Source organism: Vicugna pacos, chromosome 6, assembly GCF_048564905.1.
Source record: "Vicugna pacos chromosome 6, VicPac4, whole genome shotgun sequence".
NCBI classification, from domain to species: domain Eukaryota; kingdom Metazoa; phylum Chordata; class Mammalia; order Artiodactyla; family Camelidae; genus Vicugna; species Vicugna pacos.
This window is the reverse complement of record NC_132992.1, coordinates 22,770,099-22,787,649: the sequence shown is the minus strand read 5'-3', so window position 1 is coordinate 22,787,649 and position 17,551 is coordinate 22,770,099. Positions and strand designations below refer to the sequence as shown.

General features: G+C 51.4%; 1 protein-coding gene across 2 annotated transcripts; it reads right to left on the bottom strand.

Moving 5' to 3' along the window:
- Positions 1-1,819: 1,819 nt before the first annotated feature.
- On the bottom strand, positions 1,820-17,264 carry RPAP1 (RNA polymerase II associated protein 1). Of its 2 annotated transcripts, none has more exons than XM_072962644.1 (25): positions 17,160-17,264; positions 16,095-16,352; positions 15,643-15,791; positions 15,298-15,387; positions 14,731-14,851; positions 13,904-14,125; positions 12,819-12,995; positions 11,696-11,811; positions 11,313-11,411; positions 10,318-10,419; positions 9,922-10,089; positions 9,485-9,667; positions 9,225-9,359; positions 8,977-9,147; positions 8,309-8,466; positions 7,693-7,851; positions 7,340-7,541; positions 6,783-6,901; positions 6,315-6,510; positions 5,974-6,126; positions 5,604-5,746; positions 4,275-5,031; positions 2,649-2,825; positions 2,442-2,501; positions 1,820-2,334 (listed from the first exon to the last, which is right to left on the bottom strand). In XM_072962644.1, the coding sequence occupies exons 2-25, from the start codon at positions 16,273-16,275 to the stop codon at positions 2,185-2,187; spliced, it is 4,188 nt and encodes a 1,395-aa protein (XP_072818745.1). In that variant the 5' UTR covers positions 16,276-16,352; positions 17,160-17,264; the 3' UTR covers positions 1,820-2,184. The 2 variants fall into 2 exon arrangements, with proteins under 2 accessions (XP_072818745.1, XP_072818746.1); XM_072962645.1 differs by lacking the exon at positions 17,160-17,264 and adding an exon at positions 16,953-17,135.
- Positions 17,265-17,551: the final 287 nt, after the last annotated feature.

Genomic DNA, 17,551 nt, shown 5'->3' with positions numbered 1-17,551 from the left:
TGTAAGTTTAATTAACTTCCATTTACTTATTTTTGCTTCTGTTTCCATTACTCTAGGAGATGGATTGAAAAAAATATTGCTGTGATTTATGTCAAAGAGTGTTTTGCCTATTTTCCTCTAGGAATTTTAGAGTATCCAGTCTAACATTTAGGTCTTTAATCCATTTTGAGTCTAGTTTTGTATATGGTGTCAGAGAATGTGCTAATTTCATTCTTTCACATGTAGCTGTCTGGTTTTCCTAGCATCACCTACTGAGGAAACTGTCTTTTCTCCATTGAATAATCTTATCTCTTCTGTCATAGATTAATTGACAATAAGTGCATGGGTTAATTTCTGGGCTTTTTGTCCTGTTCCGTTGATCCATGTGTCTGTTTTTGTGCCATTGCCATACTGTTTTGATTACTGTAGTTTTGTAGTATAGCCTGAAGTCAGAGAGCATGATTCTTCCAGTTCTATTCTTCTTTCTCAAGATTGTTTTGGTTATTTGGAGTCTTTTGTATTCCCATACAAACTAAAAAAAAATTTTGTTCCAGTTCTGTGAAAAATGCCACTGATGATATGATAGGGATTGCACTGAGTCTGTAACCATGCCCTATTTAACTCTCACTGAGTTTACAGGGTTTACTTTGCAAGGTCCCTGTAACTCAGTGGTTCTTAAAGTGTGGTTGGTTCTGGACAGCTGCTGCCCCTGGGAACTTGTTAGAAATAAACATTATTGAATTTCATCCTAAACTTACTGAATCAGAATCACTGGTGGCAGGGCCCAATGATCTGTTTTAACACACTCTCCAGGTGAAAACTTTTTTTCACACAAGTTTGAGAACTATTGCTGTTTGCAGATAAGGTAGTTGCTTAGTAAAACCTATTGTACAATTCTGTGTTCAGCAGCTCTGTTTTGGGAGAGTAAATTCTCTACCTACTGACAGGGCACACTGCACTCACCCTTACCTGTGAACACAATGATGATAAGTAATTCCACACAGCAAATGACACTGTAGGAAAGCTTAGTGTTGGAATTCAGACAAAAGAACAACCTAGAACTACCAAGAGATAAACCGATGAACCAGTTTATACTTTGATCCACTCCTCCCCAGCCTTTGCCTACCACCAGTAAAGTCCACAGTGGAAGGGGTGTTGCAGGACAGCACTAGACAATGTTGAATTGTCAAATTTTTTATGTTGAAACTGAATCCCTAAATTGAGGGTATTTGGAGGTGGAGACTTCGGGAAGTGATTAGGTCATGAGGGTTCTACCTTCATGGGTGGAATGGGATTAGGGTCCTTATAAAGAGACCCCAGAGAGCTCCCTTGTCCCTTCTGCCATGCAAGAACTGTCTGTGAACCAAGAAGCAGGTCTTCATCAGACACCGAATCTGCTAGCACCTTGATCTTGGACTTCCGGTTTCCAGACTGTGAGAAAGAAATGTCTGTTGTTTAAAGCCACCAGCCTGTAGTGTTCTATTACAGCAGCCCAAACAGATTTCAGACAGACAGCTACCACACCAGTCTGTTTTTTTGGCTTCTTCATGTCTCAAGATGGCAGTTGATGGAAATAGGGGACCATAAGGAGACAAGATGTTAACCTCATCAAGGACACCTATACTCCAAGAGGACTGCTGAGAGTGTCCTTCTAGGAGTGCCCCCATTCCCAAGAGTGCTGCCCTACCCACACTTTTCTTGTCCCAGATGTGAACTCAGTTCTCACCTCTCACTCATGGTTCTTCCCCATCTCTTTCACAGCAGTCCTGCTTCCCCCTAGGATAACCCATCCCCCAATACCAGTCCTGAACGAATACATCTGAAATTAGTCCAAATCAGATTCCAAGATTAAAACAAGTTCTTTATTTCAATTCATAGCTCCAATATTCACGTATCCTGGCCTAGAGCAGGGAGAGGAAGAAAAGTGTACTTAGTTTGTCTTGTCCCCAAGAAAGGGTATATAGCTAAGTCACCCTTCACTGCCAGCACAGACCCTCAGAAGCCCCCGATTCTGAGCTCCAGATATCAAGATCAAGGGAGGCTCACCCTGCTTCAAAAGAGCTCAAAGAGCCTGCTCCCAGGAAGGCAAGCCTTCTGCTCTTTTCTCCTCCACCCTTAGGACACAAAGCCCTTCTCTCTGGCCAGGCATTTGTTGGTGAACTCAAGGACTCAATTGTATCCAACTCTTCATCTGCAGCAGCTATACTACATCTCTGATACTCCATTTTGGAGCACTCCGGAGATCAGTTTCTGGAGGTACTGCTGACGCAGAGGGGGCAACTGGGGATACTGCTCAAAACCCTCTGGAAGGGTGGTATCAGGAAGCTTATAGTGGAGAAGGTGCTGCCGAAGACCCTGAGAAGAGGGAAGAAACTTTATGAAGTGGGTGGTGAGATCCTGTTGAGATTTCTGTTCCCCAAGACCCTCTATTCTCCCATCCTCCAGGATATGCCCCGCCCTACCTCATCTGGCAGCAGCCAAGTTTTCTGCAGCATGCTCTTGCGGGCAGCCTTTACCTCATCCTAGAGGCAGAACAGGGAGAGGTGGCACCAGGTCAAGAGTGGGTACCCATCACTGCCTTGCCTGGCCCTCACCTCCTCCCCAGCTGGCCTGGAAGCAGTTCAATTGCAAGCTCTCTTCCTCCCTCTGGAGATGGGGATGTAACTTACTGAGCTCTTTGGGTCCTGGGAGAAGATGAAGCTGTTGACATGAGCCACAGCCACAGCATAGAGCACGGGGCACCAGTGTGGACGGAGCGCACCAGTAACCAGAGCCCGGAAGTAGAGCTGAAGGAGGGCCAGGTTGTCTTCAGGAGGCCCCGTGTAGCAATCCAGGGACACAGGCAACTGTCACAGGGGAAATGAGACATGCTGAGGGTGAAGGTGAGAATGTGTATCACTAGACAACAGGGTGGATAGTTGATGGCCACATGAAGCAAATCATGAGGGCAGAGATTAGGTTCTGGACAGACATCCATCCCTCCATCACAAAGATCAAGGGTAAATTCTAAAGAGCTGGAAAGCAAGGGAAACTGGGAAACTGAGAAGCAGTTGTGAGTTTCTACTGCCACCGATACTTGTTTAATTTACTTAATTAAAACTTTCAAAATGTCATGTTCAGCTGCTCAGTTACATAACCAAACCCTTCAAAAGTTCATGTTCTTTGGGCTAGTAATTCTTTTTCTAAAAAATTATTTTTAATTTCATGCAGAAGTGATTATGAGTTTATGTCCAATGGTGTTTATCACAGTGTTATTTAAAATAGCAAAAAATCAGAAACAACTTTCATGCCCAATAAGGGGTTCTGACAAACTGGGGTGCACCTATACCATAGATTATTACATAGTAATAAAAAATGTTGATTTTTTAGAATATTTAATGATGTGAGAAATGCTTATTAAATAATGGTAAGTGAAGAAAACATTATGCAGTGATCCCAGTTTTATAAAAATATATATGTACATTAAAAAAGACTAGAAAAATAGATAAATCAAAATAGTTATCACCTGGCAGTGGGATTGATTATGGGTAACTGTTAATATTCTTTTTAATTCTTGAAAGATTCTATATTTTCTTTTTAGGTTTTTGTATAAAATATACATTTATACTTTACATACATATATTTAAATGTTTATATTTCAAGTTTACCAGAATAAGTTACACTGAAGATAAAAAAACAAATCTTAAGAAAAAAGTAACTTTTTACAGCTTATGAGTTTAACTCCTTAGCCTGATATTTGAGCCCTTTACGACTTTCTTAGCCTTGTTTCCAACAAGTTCCCAAACTGAAATCTATTCTAGACTTCTTTCTCCTCCCACCCTGTCGTCATATTCCCTCTTGCCTCTGAGCCTCGCTTATGCTCTACCACTAGGTACATTCTGTCCTTCCTTCGTAACAATCCAAATTCTACCCAACCTTCAGTGCCCAGGTCAATCCCCATTTCTTCCACAAAGTCTTCTCCTTCGGGGAAGCCCACTTTGATCTTTCCCGTCTCTTAATCCTGACTTGACACCTAGAATGTGAGTAACTGAGAACTATGTTGGCTTTAGTACATCTCTTATCTGGACTGTAGCACCTCAAGAGCAAGGAGCTGTGCCTTGTTATAATAACGAACACCCACTGTATGCCAGATACCATGGTAAATCCTTTTCGTGGATTCTCTTAATCTCCTTAAAGCCCCCAAGGGGCAAGATTAGGAACCTGAGGCCCACCAAAGCTCCCCGCTGCTCAGGACTGCATCTCCGAGGCCCAGTACAGGATGCCCATGGTGGGCTCCGCTGGGCTGAGAAAAGTACCTGGGTCAGAGGCAGGCCCAGAGCTCGCAAGGCTCCCACGTGCTCCCCAAACAGGGCAAGGCGCAAGGTGACGCTGAACCGACGCTGCAGGGGAAGGAGGACCAGAGCCCCAAAGAGGTGGTCACCAAAAGAGACAGCCTCAAAATGCTCCAGGAAGTTGGCATAGAGGTCCGGGAAAGATGTCAGGCCTGGAAGTGGGCAATCCAGTTTGAGGTTTGGTAGGACTTCAGGCTGGCACAGCCGGGCCAAGAGGGCTGCCACCAGACGTTGTATTGGGGTCTCCCGGAACAATTCACTGTCCACCAGGAACACACACATGAGCCGTGCCAGGCGGGCAGCAGGAGGCACAGTCCAGAGGGCCTGCGGGCGCCAGCTCTCCAGGACTAGCACCCACTGCAGGACTCGCATGGCTGTGCCCACGGTATCAGCAGGAGGGAGCCCCGAGGGGGTATCTGAGGCCCGATGGTAGAGGTGAATCAACGGCAGGAAAGGCCAGTCAGTGGGCAGCAGCGGCTCCTTAGGCACAGGGAGCAGCAGGGCTGGGACTCGCCGTAGCTCCCCTCGGTGCAAGGCTTGAGAGGCCAGCAGGCTGGCTCGGGCCAGTGAGCAGTGGGTCAGGTAGCAGCTGCGGATACTGGGAAGGTCCTGGCAGGCTTGAGCTAGCAGAGCCCCTCGCCCACACCCCAAGTCCTCGCCACTCCCCAAGGAGAGCCGGTCAGAGAAATCAGCTGCCTCCAGGCCCCCTGATGCTCTTTCCCTGTAACAGAACCCGAAAGCCAAAAATGAGGGCTGGAACCCTGGCATAGCCCTGAAGTCCATGCCAGCTCTCCAGAGCTTCCCAGAGGCTCCTAGGTCCAAACCTGTTCCACTCTGTTCCCCTAATAACCTTCCATGTAGTGTGTGTAGCTGTTAAGAGGAGGAACACTAGAGCCAGATGTCTAGGTGCAAGTTTACAGAACTTCTCTGGCTTCAGCTTCCTCATAGTAAAATGGGGATAATAATAATATCCATCTCATGGTACAGGTAAGATAATTAAAATAGAGTAGCACACAAAGAGTAAGTACTGAGTAACTGTTACCTATTACAAGCATATAGCTAATTTATATACTGTTTTTTTGCCACACAGTCACAGAAGTCTCATAGTAATTCTCTAGTGTGCTATCCTCATCCTCACTTTACTAATGAGGAAATGGAAGCTTAACAGGTTAAATGTTAGTCCATGGAAGAGAATTAAATTCAGGTCTCTTAGCCCCAAATTCAGGGCTGCTCTGTCAACAACCACAGCAGCCTCTCAAAGGGCCGTGTTGATGCCACCAGCCCTAGACTTACGGGAGGAACTCCAGCCGGAATACACAGCTCAGCAGTAGCTCATGGGCGAGGTGCTCGCTTCCAGGCAGCAGCCGGCTCAGCAGGGCCAAGGCCATGCCGTGATGGAGGGCAGCATCAGTGGCTGACACTGGCTGGAGTGTTGCCTGTGGACAGAAAAGCAGGGGTGGGTGTAGGGGGTAGGCAGAGGGGGTGAGACAGGACAGAGCAAAGACAAGTGAGCAAGAGAATATATGCTGATGGGTATAGATCCTGGACATGTCTGCAGGGAAGTAGGAACCGCATGGCCTGCCAGAAGCAACACAAGTTCCAGAGAAACAGGATGGAGTTAACGGAAGTGGGGGACAGAGGTACAGGGGGTTGGGGCACCCACCGCTTTCTGGGCCAGAGAGAGTGCCAGGTACTGCAGGTGGCACTCGTGGCGCAAGGCCCATGCAGAGAAGGGTGTGAGGTGTGGCACGGCCGCGGGAGCCACACATTGGAGGAAGTAGCTCCGGAGTCCTGGGACAGCCAGTATGGCAGCCAGCTGAGGAAAAGCAAGCCTGTTCAGACTTAGGTGACTTCGATCCCTTCTGGGCTCCCCAGCTGCCCGCTCCCCAGCCAAACTCAGAGAAATGGGTACTGGCAGAAGAGGCCTCCCCTCCCTAAGGTCACCCCCCCTTCCCCATTCTGACTTCTGCCTGGCCCCTCCCCAACCAGGTGCCCAGTGCTCACCTGGCCACATAGCCCCTTGTGGAACCGGGATATGGTGTTGAAAAGAGAGAGGAGGGCCGTGAGGAACGGGAAGGGCGAGGCTGAGCCGGCCAGACTGAGAGAGGGGCGACCCCCTTTGCAGCCCAGTGATACCAGGCTGGGGAGAGCTTCAGGGGCCGGAGCAGAGGATTGCGGGTTGCAGAGAGGGGAGCAGTCCCTAGAGGCAGAATGGAGAAGCTGAGGGGGGCTCTGGCCTGATGTGTGCCAGGCTGGAAAGAGCTGCTTGGTCTGCGACCAAGGCCAGCAGGAACTTGGCCATGTAGACCAGTGCTCACTTCCTGGGAGCCCCCAACTGCTGTCTGCCAGGGATGCAGGTTTCCCTCAGGCTGAGGGGTTTCACCTGGGGATGGACCAGGGAGCTAGACCCAGGAACCCCACAAGGAGAGAAACTGCCCCTTCCCACCCCACAACCACATACACAATACATACCCCAGGGAATCCCACAGGCTGCCCAGAGCGGGCTGGCTCAGCGAGGACAGCAGGGGCAGCAGCAGCTCCTCTGACAGGCGCTCCATGTCTTGAAGCCAATCTCCTGGGCACAAGCCTGGCTGGAAGACCAAGAAACTCACTGAGCTGATGGCCCAGGACCCCCATTCTCCTGGACCCTGTACACCCAGGCCAAGCCCACGATTCCCAGAGCCCAAGACGGTCAGTGTTTGGAGGCTTCTGCCTTCTGATCCTTCTGGAGAGAGAGAAGACCCTGAGGTTGCTCTGGCACCCATTGTCCAGAAAGCATAAAGGCTGCAGGGAGGCTGGGCTGCTGTGTGGGGGTTCTCTGGTCCCCACCAGAGAACATGGCTCCTTGGAAGCTCCACTGGGTGTAGAGGTGGAAAGAGGGAGACAGGTAGGAAGGAAAAGGTGGAGGGCAGGAAAGGGTAGGAATTGGTAGGGTAGGAGTGGAGAGGTGGAGACAGCGAGAGAGGATGCAATGCTAAGATGCAGGCAGGGCACCGGGGCAGGGTGGAAGGCAGGCGGGCAACACTCACCTGTTGGCTCCAGGCCTGGTAGTAGGCATCCAAGAAGAGCAGGCAGGCAGTGGGCACTGGGCCCAGGGCACTCCACATCTCAGGTCTGGGCAGCAACTTCAAGGTCTGTCTTAGACATGGCTCCACGAGAGGCTGGAGCCCAGACACCTGTGTCCAAGTGATCAGGGAAGTGGTGGCCGACAGACTGGCCTCAGCAGAGTCACTACAGGAGTGCCAAAAGGGGCCACAGTAAGGATCTGCCAGCCTTGCCTCCCCTCCAAGCTCTGGCCACCCTCTCCCCATGAAGGAGCACTCCCACCTGTCCTGAGTACCTGAAAGGACTTCCCTGCCAGCAGCTCAGGGCTCTAACTTACCTGCTGGGTTCAAGGGCAGTGCTGCTGGCTGCCAGGGTCAGCTGGGTGAGGAGAGTGAGCAAAGAGGCTATCCTCTGCAGGGCCAGGGGCTGAGGGGGGTGGGTGCTGAGCTCCTTGGGCACAGCCTGCAGGGCCTGCATCAGCACCGGGTATAGCTCCCTAGGGGAGAACAAGGACCTCCTTTCAGTGTGAGAAGGGAGATGGAGATACAAGAAACAAAGCACAGCCCTGCCCCAGGGATCTGATCTGCATCCGGCTGAGCAGGAGCAGGAGGGGGAGGCTGAGGGCTGAGTATTCTCAGAAGGCTTCAAGAGAGAAGGCTGGGGGCTAAAGGACAGAAGTAGCCCCTTAAGGCTTCCCTCCGTAACAGGGAATTTCAGTCTGATTTCACCAAGATACCAATGCTGTTGTGCACAGAATGTGGTTAACCCAGTTCTGTTCCACTTTCCCTGGATCGTCCTGACTCCCAAGCTGTCTTCTCTCCTCCCAGAATCACCTCCTCAACATGCTCAGCCTCCTTCCGAGCTTGAACCTTGAGCAAGGCTGAATCATCAGGTGAGTCCAGAGTGCAGAGCCAGAGAGGTCTGTGAGGGAGCCTACCCTTGTCTCTCCTCACCTGTAAAGGTCACCGCCCTGGCCATAGGAGGCGGCCACGGCCCACAGACGGAAGGCCTCAGTGCTCAGCATCTCTGCTTCCTCTGGAGGCAAGGCCAGTTCCTGGGGAGCCTCAGCTATAAAGCGGCACAGGCGGCTCCGGAGATCAAAGCTGCTCAACTAGGGGTGGGCAGAGAGTCTGGGGATCAGCATCAGCTGGGAGCCCCAGTTTCCAAGCCTCAGGTTCTCTTACTATAGAGATTGCCTCAACTCAGCCCCATTCCAGGCCCCGCTGGTGCCACAGGGTCATAGCCCCAGGCAAGGGTGAGACTACTTCATCCATCACCTCCCTTCTTCCCTCCTTTTATTCAGCAAGCACTTGTTGGGGACCTTTTCTAGGGTTACTTAGCTATGGGGGATGGGTGCCTATTTGTATGTGGCTCTTCGGGTCTGGGTCCAGGGTCCAGGGAGCCTTCCCTGCACAAAATGAGAGCAGAGCAAGCCTATAGGGTACACTAGGCTCTAGGTGACGAGGTTCTTGTCTGAAGCATTCTGTTGCATTTCTAAGCAACTGGAATATATAAGAAGAGGAAGATGATAAAAGTGGGCCACCTGGAGTGCAGGGGCCATGCTTAGCCCCGAACCCAGCCCTGTCTCAAACCCCCATCCCTCGCCCTGGGTCCTGCTCACCAGCCGGGCAGCAATATTCCTACCAGCCGAGGCCAGGACACGAAGCAGTTTCATGGCAGGAGCACAGGGCACTTGGTGTAGACTGGGGGTAGGCCCCACCCCCAAGGGGGACCAGCTGGTGGGCAGGAACTCTCGAACCACAGTCTCTATCAGCCGAGGGCACTCTAGGACCTGTGCAGAATGGGAGGCTGAGGGTCAAGCCCAGGCCAGCTAGGCTCTTTGCCCATTCCTTGCCTCCTCTTTCTCACCCTTGTGGCTGACTCCAGGGAATGCCGGGCCAGGCGGATGAGCACGGCCAGGATGTCAAGGACCACAGAAGGTCCTGGGCAGGTCACCTCCAGCACGTAGCGCAGCCGAGGAAGCAGGTTAGTGGCCAGAAGCCCCTGAGGATCCAAGAGACAAACCCACTGCCAAATGCAACTGGGTCCAGGCCTTGATGACTCCTCTTGCCCAATATGTGTTTGTCCTGGAGGTCACGGGACCAGTACAGCTGCCCCAGCACTTTTACCTTGATGACATCATGTCGGGCCAAGTCAGATGGAGGCCGGTTTCCTTCCTCAGGGCTCTTCCTTTTTGCCTTTTCTGCTGGGGGCTCCTCATTCTCAACCTCATCCTCCCTGTCCTCCTGGCTCGGCATCAGAGGGAACACCAAAGCTCCATGGTACCAAGAGAAGGTGCTGTCGAGGAGCTCCTGCCAGAGGAAAGAGAGTGAGGGTGGGAAGAGGAGGGGATCAGGCCAGGAAATGGGTCCAGGAGTGGAGAGCAAAAGCCAGCCACAAAAGACAGAGAGGCAAGGCTCCTGGGTTTTGGGGCCTTTAGAAGAAGAGGGTAATGCGGCCACCCCATTCTCTGCTCTGCCCGGCAAAGCCTCAGCAATGAAGGCAGGCCCAGCAGGAGGAGCAGGGACCCTGATGCCTTGAAGCCTCATTCCTATGCCTGTTATACCTCATCTCCAGGAGCCATGAGCAGAGCCCGAAGAGCCCGGATAGCAGCTGCGATGACCCCATCAACTCTGTCATCCAGGGAAAAGCGCAGCAGGAAGAGGAAACCAGCATCCAAAAGGAGGTGCAAGACACTGCCCACCAGCCGGTCCCCAAACTCACCAGCCTGGGCCTGGAGGGTAGGAGGATAAAACCTAGCTGAAAACACTGAAGTTATAGAGTCTCGTCCTAAATCCTCCACTTGCCCACCTAGGACCCTGGGTTTGTCCCATTCCCAGTGTGACCCATGGGCAGCTGGTGTATGGATGAGTGAGTCAGAGTGAAATGGGCAGGAAGTGGGAAGGTCAAAGGTCGGGGGGGAGGAGTGGGGTGGGCAGGACCAGGCCAGCAGTCCACTCACCCTGCAGATGACCTGGGCCAACACATGCAGCGCTAGTGCTCTCTGCTGGGACACCTGGCTGCGTGTCAGGTGGAACAGCTCCTGAAGGGAGTACCCTGCTCTCTGGGGCAGGGACAAGAAGTCAGAGGGAGCCAAGACACAGGGCAGCACCCACCAACAAGTATGCATCAACCCCCTATCTGATGCTGAGTTCAGTGTCAAGGCAAAGACAAAGAAAAGGAAATGATATCTCTTGTCTCTGCTCTCCATGGATCCTCAAACTGGTAAAGAAAGTAAGAGGTGCACACAAGTCACCATGGCACAAGGCAGATTGGGAGGAATGCAGTAACTGGTGTTTAATTTGCAACCAGAGAACAGGAGAGAGAGAAAGAAGGGGGACCTGGAAAAGTGATCTGGTCTCAGTGGATGGGTAGAGTTTTGACGGCCTGGCATGGAGCAGAGTAAAGGCATTCCTTGGAGCAAGCCTCAGGAACTGAGCCCTGGAGGTCCTCGAGCACAGGGTGTACGTGAGGAGAAGGCAGCAGGAAGTGCAGCAGGAGTGAGGGAGGCAGAGCTGTAGGGTCAGCAGGGACAGAAAGCAGAAGGGCTGTACTGACCTTATTCTGTGAGCAATCTGGGGACCAGGCAACTTTCTGAGGCAAGGCAGGGCCTGAGCTGGGCCTGAGGAAATCAGTATGGCAGTCCCGCGAGGGACAGTAGGGCATGATGGCGAGAGGAGAGGACATGGTGATTGAGCAGAAATGAGAAAGTGAGGCTCTGAACTAGGAAGCATCATGCAGAAGTGACTAACAGAATTGACAAGTTCTGGCGACTGACTGGGATGTGAGGGAGTGAGGAAAAAGATTTCAAGCCTAAGAACTGAAAGGTCAGCAAGGCCGTGAATTGGAACCAGGCACACAGGAGGGCCAAGGCAGCTGAGCAGCCATTCTTCTCCATGTGGTTGTTAAAAGTACTTGCTGAGAGCTGCCCCGGACTCCCTGGACCCCATGCCTCACCTCGGCCTCCTCTCCATGGTGGTGCAGGCCCAGATGGGTGGGAAGATCCACATCGGGGGCCAGTAGCTCTCCCTGAAGACTGAATCTGGCCTGCATCCTCTAGTGGGTAGAGAAAGAGGACTGTGGCTGGGAGCATCAGTAACTTCCCCACACCGATTCCTCACCTTCAATCTCTGGCCTCTCAGGACTTAGGTCCTGACTCTACCTCTGGCTAGAATGGGGGCCCCTCTGGCCTTGCAGGCCAGGCAGGAAGAGGAGGGTAAGCACAAAGGTGAGATATTTCTCAAGCTCAGGGGAAGAGAAGGGCCTAAATTCTAGGTGCAAGAACAGTAGCCCCACTCCAACCCCATCCCACCCCTCATGAGCCAGCTGGCCCTCCTTACCTCCTGCGTCTGCTGCCGCCGGAGTGGAGGAAGGTCCTGGGTCCAGTGGAGCTTCTCCAGCTCAACAGTGTCCATGTGCAGCCATTCTCTGCGGGGAGTCACAGGCAGTGCCAGAGCTGGGGAGGTGGAAGCAGAGTAGTGTTCCCTAAGGGGCTCAGCTCACTCTGGAATCCTGGTCATCACCCAGCAGCCACGTCCACCTCTGCTGAAGGGTCTGGTAGCCTCTGCCCTCAGCTATGGCTAATGGAATGGCCTGGAGCTGGAATATTTCAGATATGGCAGAACACACCCAGTCCTGGGCTCTAACCCTTGCTGGATGACACCAAGGATTTGTTGGGAGGGGAAAGTGGAAGGGGAAGAAGAAAGGAAGAGAAGAGGAGGGAGGAAGGGAGGACCACACACACTAGGGAAAACAGAGTTCACTCTCTAGTAACAACCTTCCAAAGGAGCACGGAAGTGGGGACAATGAGGAGGGGGCAGCTGCACTGCTTCAGCAGAGCCAGATGTAGAAACACACCTACAACATCCTCCTCCTTCCTCACCACCCGCAACCCCAACCCAACCTGCTCAACCGGCCTGGAGCTCATCTAGGGGCAGGAGGTTCTGGGCTCTCAAAATTCAATTTCTTCTTTTGTTAATCACTAATAAAATAATCCAGTTCCTGGAAGATGAGTGCAACCTCTGGCCTCTCTGCTTCGGGTCTGGCATGTTCATAAGACCCACGTTAGACTCTTCTTCCTCTCCTATCACCCTGGCCCTGCCATCAACCCCCAACACTGAGGGCAGAGGCAGAAAGAACTGTGGGATGGATGAAGCCAGAGCTGGGGCAGCTACTGCAAAGGCAGGGGGCAGATGGCCTGGCTGGGGAGGGGGGCCACTCAGCCATCACACCCTGCTGTCTCTTACCAGGGAAGGGGGAGAAGGAGCAGTACAGGACAAGAAAACAGGAAGCATGTGCAGGAAGAATATATGCATCAGCAAATGAAGACTGATTTGAAGCCAATAATGAGGATTAATGTTAGATGTTCAACGACAGAGAAGATTCTCTCTCTTCCCATCTGCCAGGCTGAGAAGGAATACTTTCTTCTACTTTCATTCCCCGAAAGTATCCCCCTTTCCAAACCTGGGGCTTCTGGCTCCAGTGCTTCCTCCTGCCTGGGCTCGCTGGCAGAAGGTGGCGTGATGGGCTCCTTCCCAGCGACTTCAGGGGGTCCTCCTGGCCTCTGCTCCTCCGTGGCCTTCTCTCCTGCTTGCTCCCGGGTGCGGCTGTGAGATCTCAAGAAGGCAACCAAGCTGGGATCTAGAAGAGAGTGTGGAGGGGAGAGTGGGTGGGAGCAGATCCTCCCCAGTCTCCTAAAGACCTGAAACCTCCTGAATACTGCCTTTCTATGGGTGCCAAGGCCAAGACAAGCCACCTCCCAGCCCTGGCCTGAGCCCACTGGGCTCTCTTGGGGGACTTGATGACCCATATCTGTCACTGGGACCTGCCCGTCCACCTAGCCCCCCACCTTCACAGACCCCTGTCCCAGGTCTCTCTGCCCATCCCTGTTGCTTGGCGCCAGGTCAAGGGCCCAAAGTAAGTGGCTGTGGAATCCATACTGACTAGGGCCAAAAAGAAGGCATTTAAGAGGAATAATTTTTCTTTCAGCTAATTTATATATGTACAAATATTCAATAAAAACCTAATATATGCTATGCTCTATATAAGTGCTAGTGCTAGATACAAAGTTTGGAACAAGATTGACTTGGCGCTCCTGTCCTGGTGAACAGAAACTAGGAGGGAGATGTAGTATATAGTACAGCATCATGTAAGAGAGTATACAGTAGCCACACCAGAGTACAGCTGTGATACACTGTATGTTACATGAGGGTGGTATAATATACATAGCATCCTAATTAAGAGCACAGCCCATGAGACCAAGTAGAACTGGTTTACATCTCATCTGTGTTCCTTACCAGGATGTGGTACCAGGCTGTGTGACCTGGGGAAGGATTTCTTAAGGTTTTGAGCCTCAGGTTTTGGGTTTTTTTTTGTTTTTTTTTTTTTTTCATAAATAAATGAGGTTAGTATCACCTACCTCACAAGAACAGTTTGAGGACAGAGTGAAATGTGCTAAACTCCTCTGCCTGGCACTCAGAGGAAGCCTTCCTCCGTAAGTGGCAGTCCCTTCCCAGCCTGGTGTTGGCAGGAAAGCCAGGTACCCGTACCAAGCTGAGCCAGCAACCGCTGCTGTTCCTGCAGGATCTCCTCCGGAGCCATGGCTTGCAGTCTTGCTATGTTCTCTTCATGGATGGTCTGGGCTTCCTGCTCAGCTTCCTGGGTCCTGAGCCCCTTCCCTGTAACCAGATGGGGTCCCTGGAAGCTGGAGCTGCCCGGTGGAAGCTGGTTGCCCTGCTTCCTAGGTGTGATGGCCGCACAGGTCACAGCACCTGGAAGCAGTGTACAATCGGTTTTATTGCCTCGCCCGAACTGGGCCTTCTGGCCCTCTTCCCTAATCCCATTGGCTCTGGAGACAGTTGGAAGCCCCCAAGATTTTCCAGGCACAGAGCGGAGCCCCCCTGGGTCCAGCACAGGACTCCAGGCACCCTGTGATTGGGTTGGGATGATGACCTCTCCACTCATTCCTTCCCTTGGACTTTTATGAAAAGGCTTCCCTCAGAAACATCTTACTTTCTGACTCTTCTCTTGGATGACTAGGCAGCCATCTGCCTCTATAGGCCCACCCCCAGCTCTTCTGCTAGTAATTTGCATCATTAAAGGAATCTTCGCCTACATCTTTATTTTACAGTCTCTACCAGACACTTTTATCCCCTTCCTTTCTCCTACAGTCAAGTAATGGCCTGTTTTCTCCCTGTACCTAAGACCCACATGTGAACTCAGGATGCCCATACTCAGTACTCTAAGTGGGGATATGGGACAGCTCCTCTTTAGATGGCTCATATGCACTTCATACATGAGGCAGGGAAAACGTAGTACATCCAAAGATGACTCTATGATTGTGTGTTACAAAAAGGCCTCTTCAACCCCAGCTCACCCTCTGGTGGGTCCAAGGTAGATGCAACTTCTCTAACTGGTGGGACCTTGGCTTCAGCCTCTCTCCTTGCTGCAATTTCCTGAGCAAAGATACTTCTCTTACCAGATATTGCTGGCTTCCCCTATAGAGTAAAAAGAAAACCCAGGTGACTGATGCTCATTAATTACCCCATTCTCTTCTCAACCTCTTTATGCCAAGGCCACTGGAACAAAGAGACACAAAGGACTTGCTTAATCTCCAAGGGTTACAACCCTAGTCCTCAAGAAACAGGGCCCTATAGGAGCACAGGTCTTGAAGTCTGACAGACTTGAGTTGAATTTCTGGCTCTTCTATCTATTAGATGTGTGGTGTTGAACAAGTTACCAGTTTCCTTATCTGAAAAATGGAAATAATGATACATGTAGTTGTTACGAGGATTAAATGAAGTAATGCACATGAAGTGCTTATTGTGGTGCTGTTTTAATGACAGAATTGCTTATCATTATTAAGATTTTCTACCTGGGGAAGATGAACTGTGATGCTCACCTGACTGTCCCCTAAATACCATCTAAGGTTACCTCTGCCTACCTGTCTCCCCTGCGAGCGATGGAATACAGGAGGGAAAGCAACGCCACTGGGCACAGGCAGATTCACAGCCACTGAACTTGTATCTCGTTCCTGTCAGCAAAGCACAAAGCAGAAGATGCAGAGATTTCCCTAGGCCGGATCCTATCCTACCAGCCCCAGTTCTGTATGACTAGAATTCACCTTGCTTCTGAGGGCACAGAGATTCTAAACCAGCCCCCACCCTGACTGGAGGGAGATAAAGTCCCACCTTTCTGAGTCACCCTCTATTCATAAGGCTCACCACCCCCACCCAACACCCTTGCTGCCCTAGGTTGCCTCATCCCATTCAGCCAGGGTGAGACGCACAATAATCTTAGTCAAGACAGCAGTGATGTGCTGATCGTGCCTTTTCAGCCTCTCTTCAGGGTCCTCATGTTCAGACAGGAGATGGCCAGGGCTGGGCCTGGCTCTCTTTGGGGGAGCAGGAACCAAAGCTGGGGGCAAATCTGGGAGATCTGAGAAAGAAAAAAAACCCAGATGTGAGGTTACTCATACCATCCCAGGAAGAGACTGAGGGCTAGGGGAAAGCCAAAGAAAGAAAGGCAGCTGTTGTGGGGCCCTGGTTCAAGCTATGTCACTTTGGGCAAGGTATGTAACCCCTGAGCCTCAGTTTCTTCATATGAAAAATGGGGCTGCAGCAACAGAGGCTATGCCATTCTGAAATAATGATGGGGCAGAATCCAGTCACATCAGGAAGAGAGAGAAGACCCTGAGGCGGTATCTTTCTTCCTCTCAACCTCATACCCACAGCCACTCACTGTCCAGCATCACCACATCCCGATGCTTCTGTAGCAGAGGCTGGTCCAGGTTAGCATCGCCACCTCTTCTACTTCCTTTCTTCACCAACTGTACTGCTGGGGCTGCACCAGTGGCAAGAAACTGACTCTGGAAGCGCAGCAGGTCCACCTCAGACTCCCCTGGCTTTGGTCTTGACAGCATCTTGACACTGCAGTTGCCTCCTTAGTGCAACTCTTTTCAGCACTGCTTCAGTGTATGGAATTCACCCTCATTCACCCCTAAAAGCAATAAAAATGATGGGCCCTCTGTAACTAACCCTGATTCTCTTTATTGTGCATCAGAGAAGACTTTTTATCCCTGGGTTCATATCAACTCGTTCCACCTCATTCATACCTTATTGCCATTCCCTCCCTACTCAGCTCTCCCTGATGTCATCAGCCCCGCAGCAATATTCACTGCCAACTTAAGTTGTTTACAATGTGGATGATAAAACTCTCAGGAACAACCATAAGTGACCTAAGGAAAATGCCACCAGGAACCAGGCAGATAAATGTGTCATACCAGGGAGTGGTGATTCGGTATCAAACTGGAAGGAACATGCCTGGCCTAAAGATGTTCAAATTATTAAAATCCCTGGATTGTGAAAGATCAATATATAAAAATCATCTGTATTTCTATACACTAGCAAAGAATAATCAGAAAAAGAAATTAAGAAAACAATTCTATTTACAATAATAACATCAAAATGAATAAAATACTTAGGAATAAACTTCACCAAAGAAGTACAAGACTTGTACTCTGCCGGGCCCCACAACTACCCCGGGAGCTCTACAGCCTCGGGCGCTGCTGGACCACCCGCCCCAGCACAGAGAAATCACCGAGTCTTTAGTCTGTGCGGCCCGCGGATGGAGGGCCGTGCCCGGGATCTCCGCATCGAAGAGGCTGCGGCCGCTCCTGGGCAGAGCAGAGACACTCGGGCAGGCTCCGGCAAAGGAAATAGATACCCTGCACCAGAGCCCTCCACCGGGGTTTCCTGAAGTCCGTCCCTCCAGCCCAGCCCAGCCACCTATTTAGTCTATAATCACCTGGGCGCCGCCATCTTGCGCCGCTGGGACCGTGCTTCCGCCGCCACCGATTTTGAGCTTCCGCCCCGAAGCCCGGCCCCGCCTCCTAGGGCCTGGCTCCGCCCACCCTCGGCGGGATGTGGAAGTTGCTCTCTAGGTGTTCAGTACACGTGAGTGCTAAGATATCCCAGTTGCGGCGCTCTACCCCACCGCTTAAGTTCTAGGCAGGCACTCGTAACTCTCATCCTTCGGATGTACAGCCGGCACAGGCCCTTCTAACATACAATACTCGTCACGGAGGCGAAGTTTTCCTCAGACGCCCTAGTGCACTCTCCAGCCCGGATAACCACATCCCTCATCCCAGCACCCTAGCTCAGGGGCAGCACTTAGAAACCTGCGTACACACGAATGTG

Excerpts from the sequence above, each read along its gene's own strand:
- RPAP1 (XM_072962644.1), bottom strand. The coding sequence starts at position 16,275 with ATGCTGTCAAGACCAAAGCCAGGGGAGTCTGAGGTGGACCTGCTGCGC. Across the intron at positions 11,412-11,695 it reads GGCGGCAGCAGACGCAGGAG|AGGATGCAGGCCAGATTCAG; the intron begins GTAAGGAGGGCC and ends TCTACCCACTAG. Across the intron at positions 5,747-5,973 it reads TCTCTCTGGCCCAGAAAGCG|GCAACACTCCAGCCAGTGTC; the intron begins GTGGGTGCCCCA and ends TTCTGTCCACAG.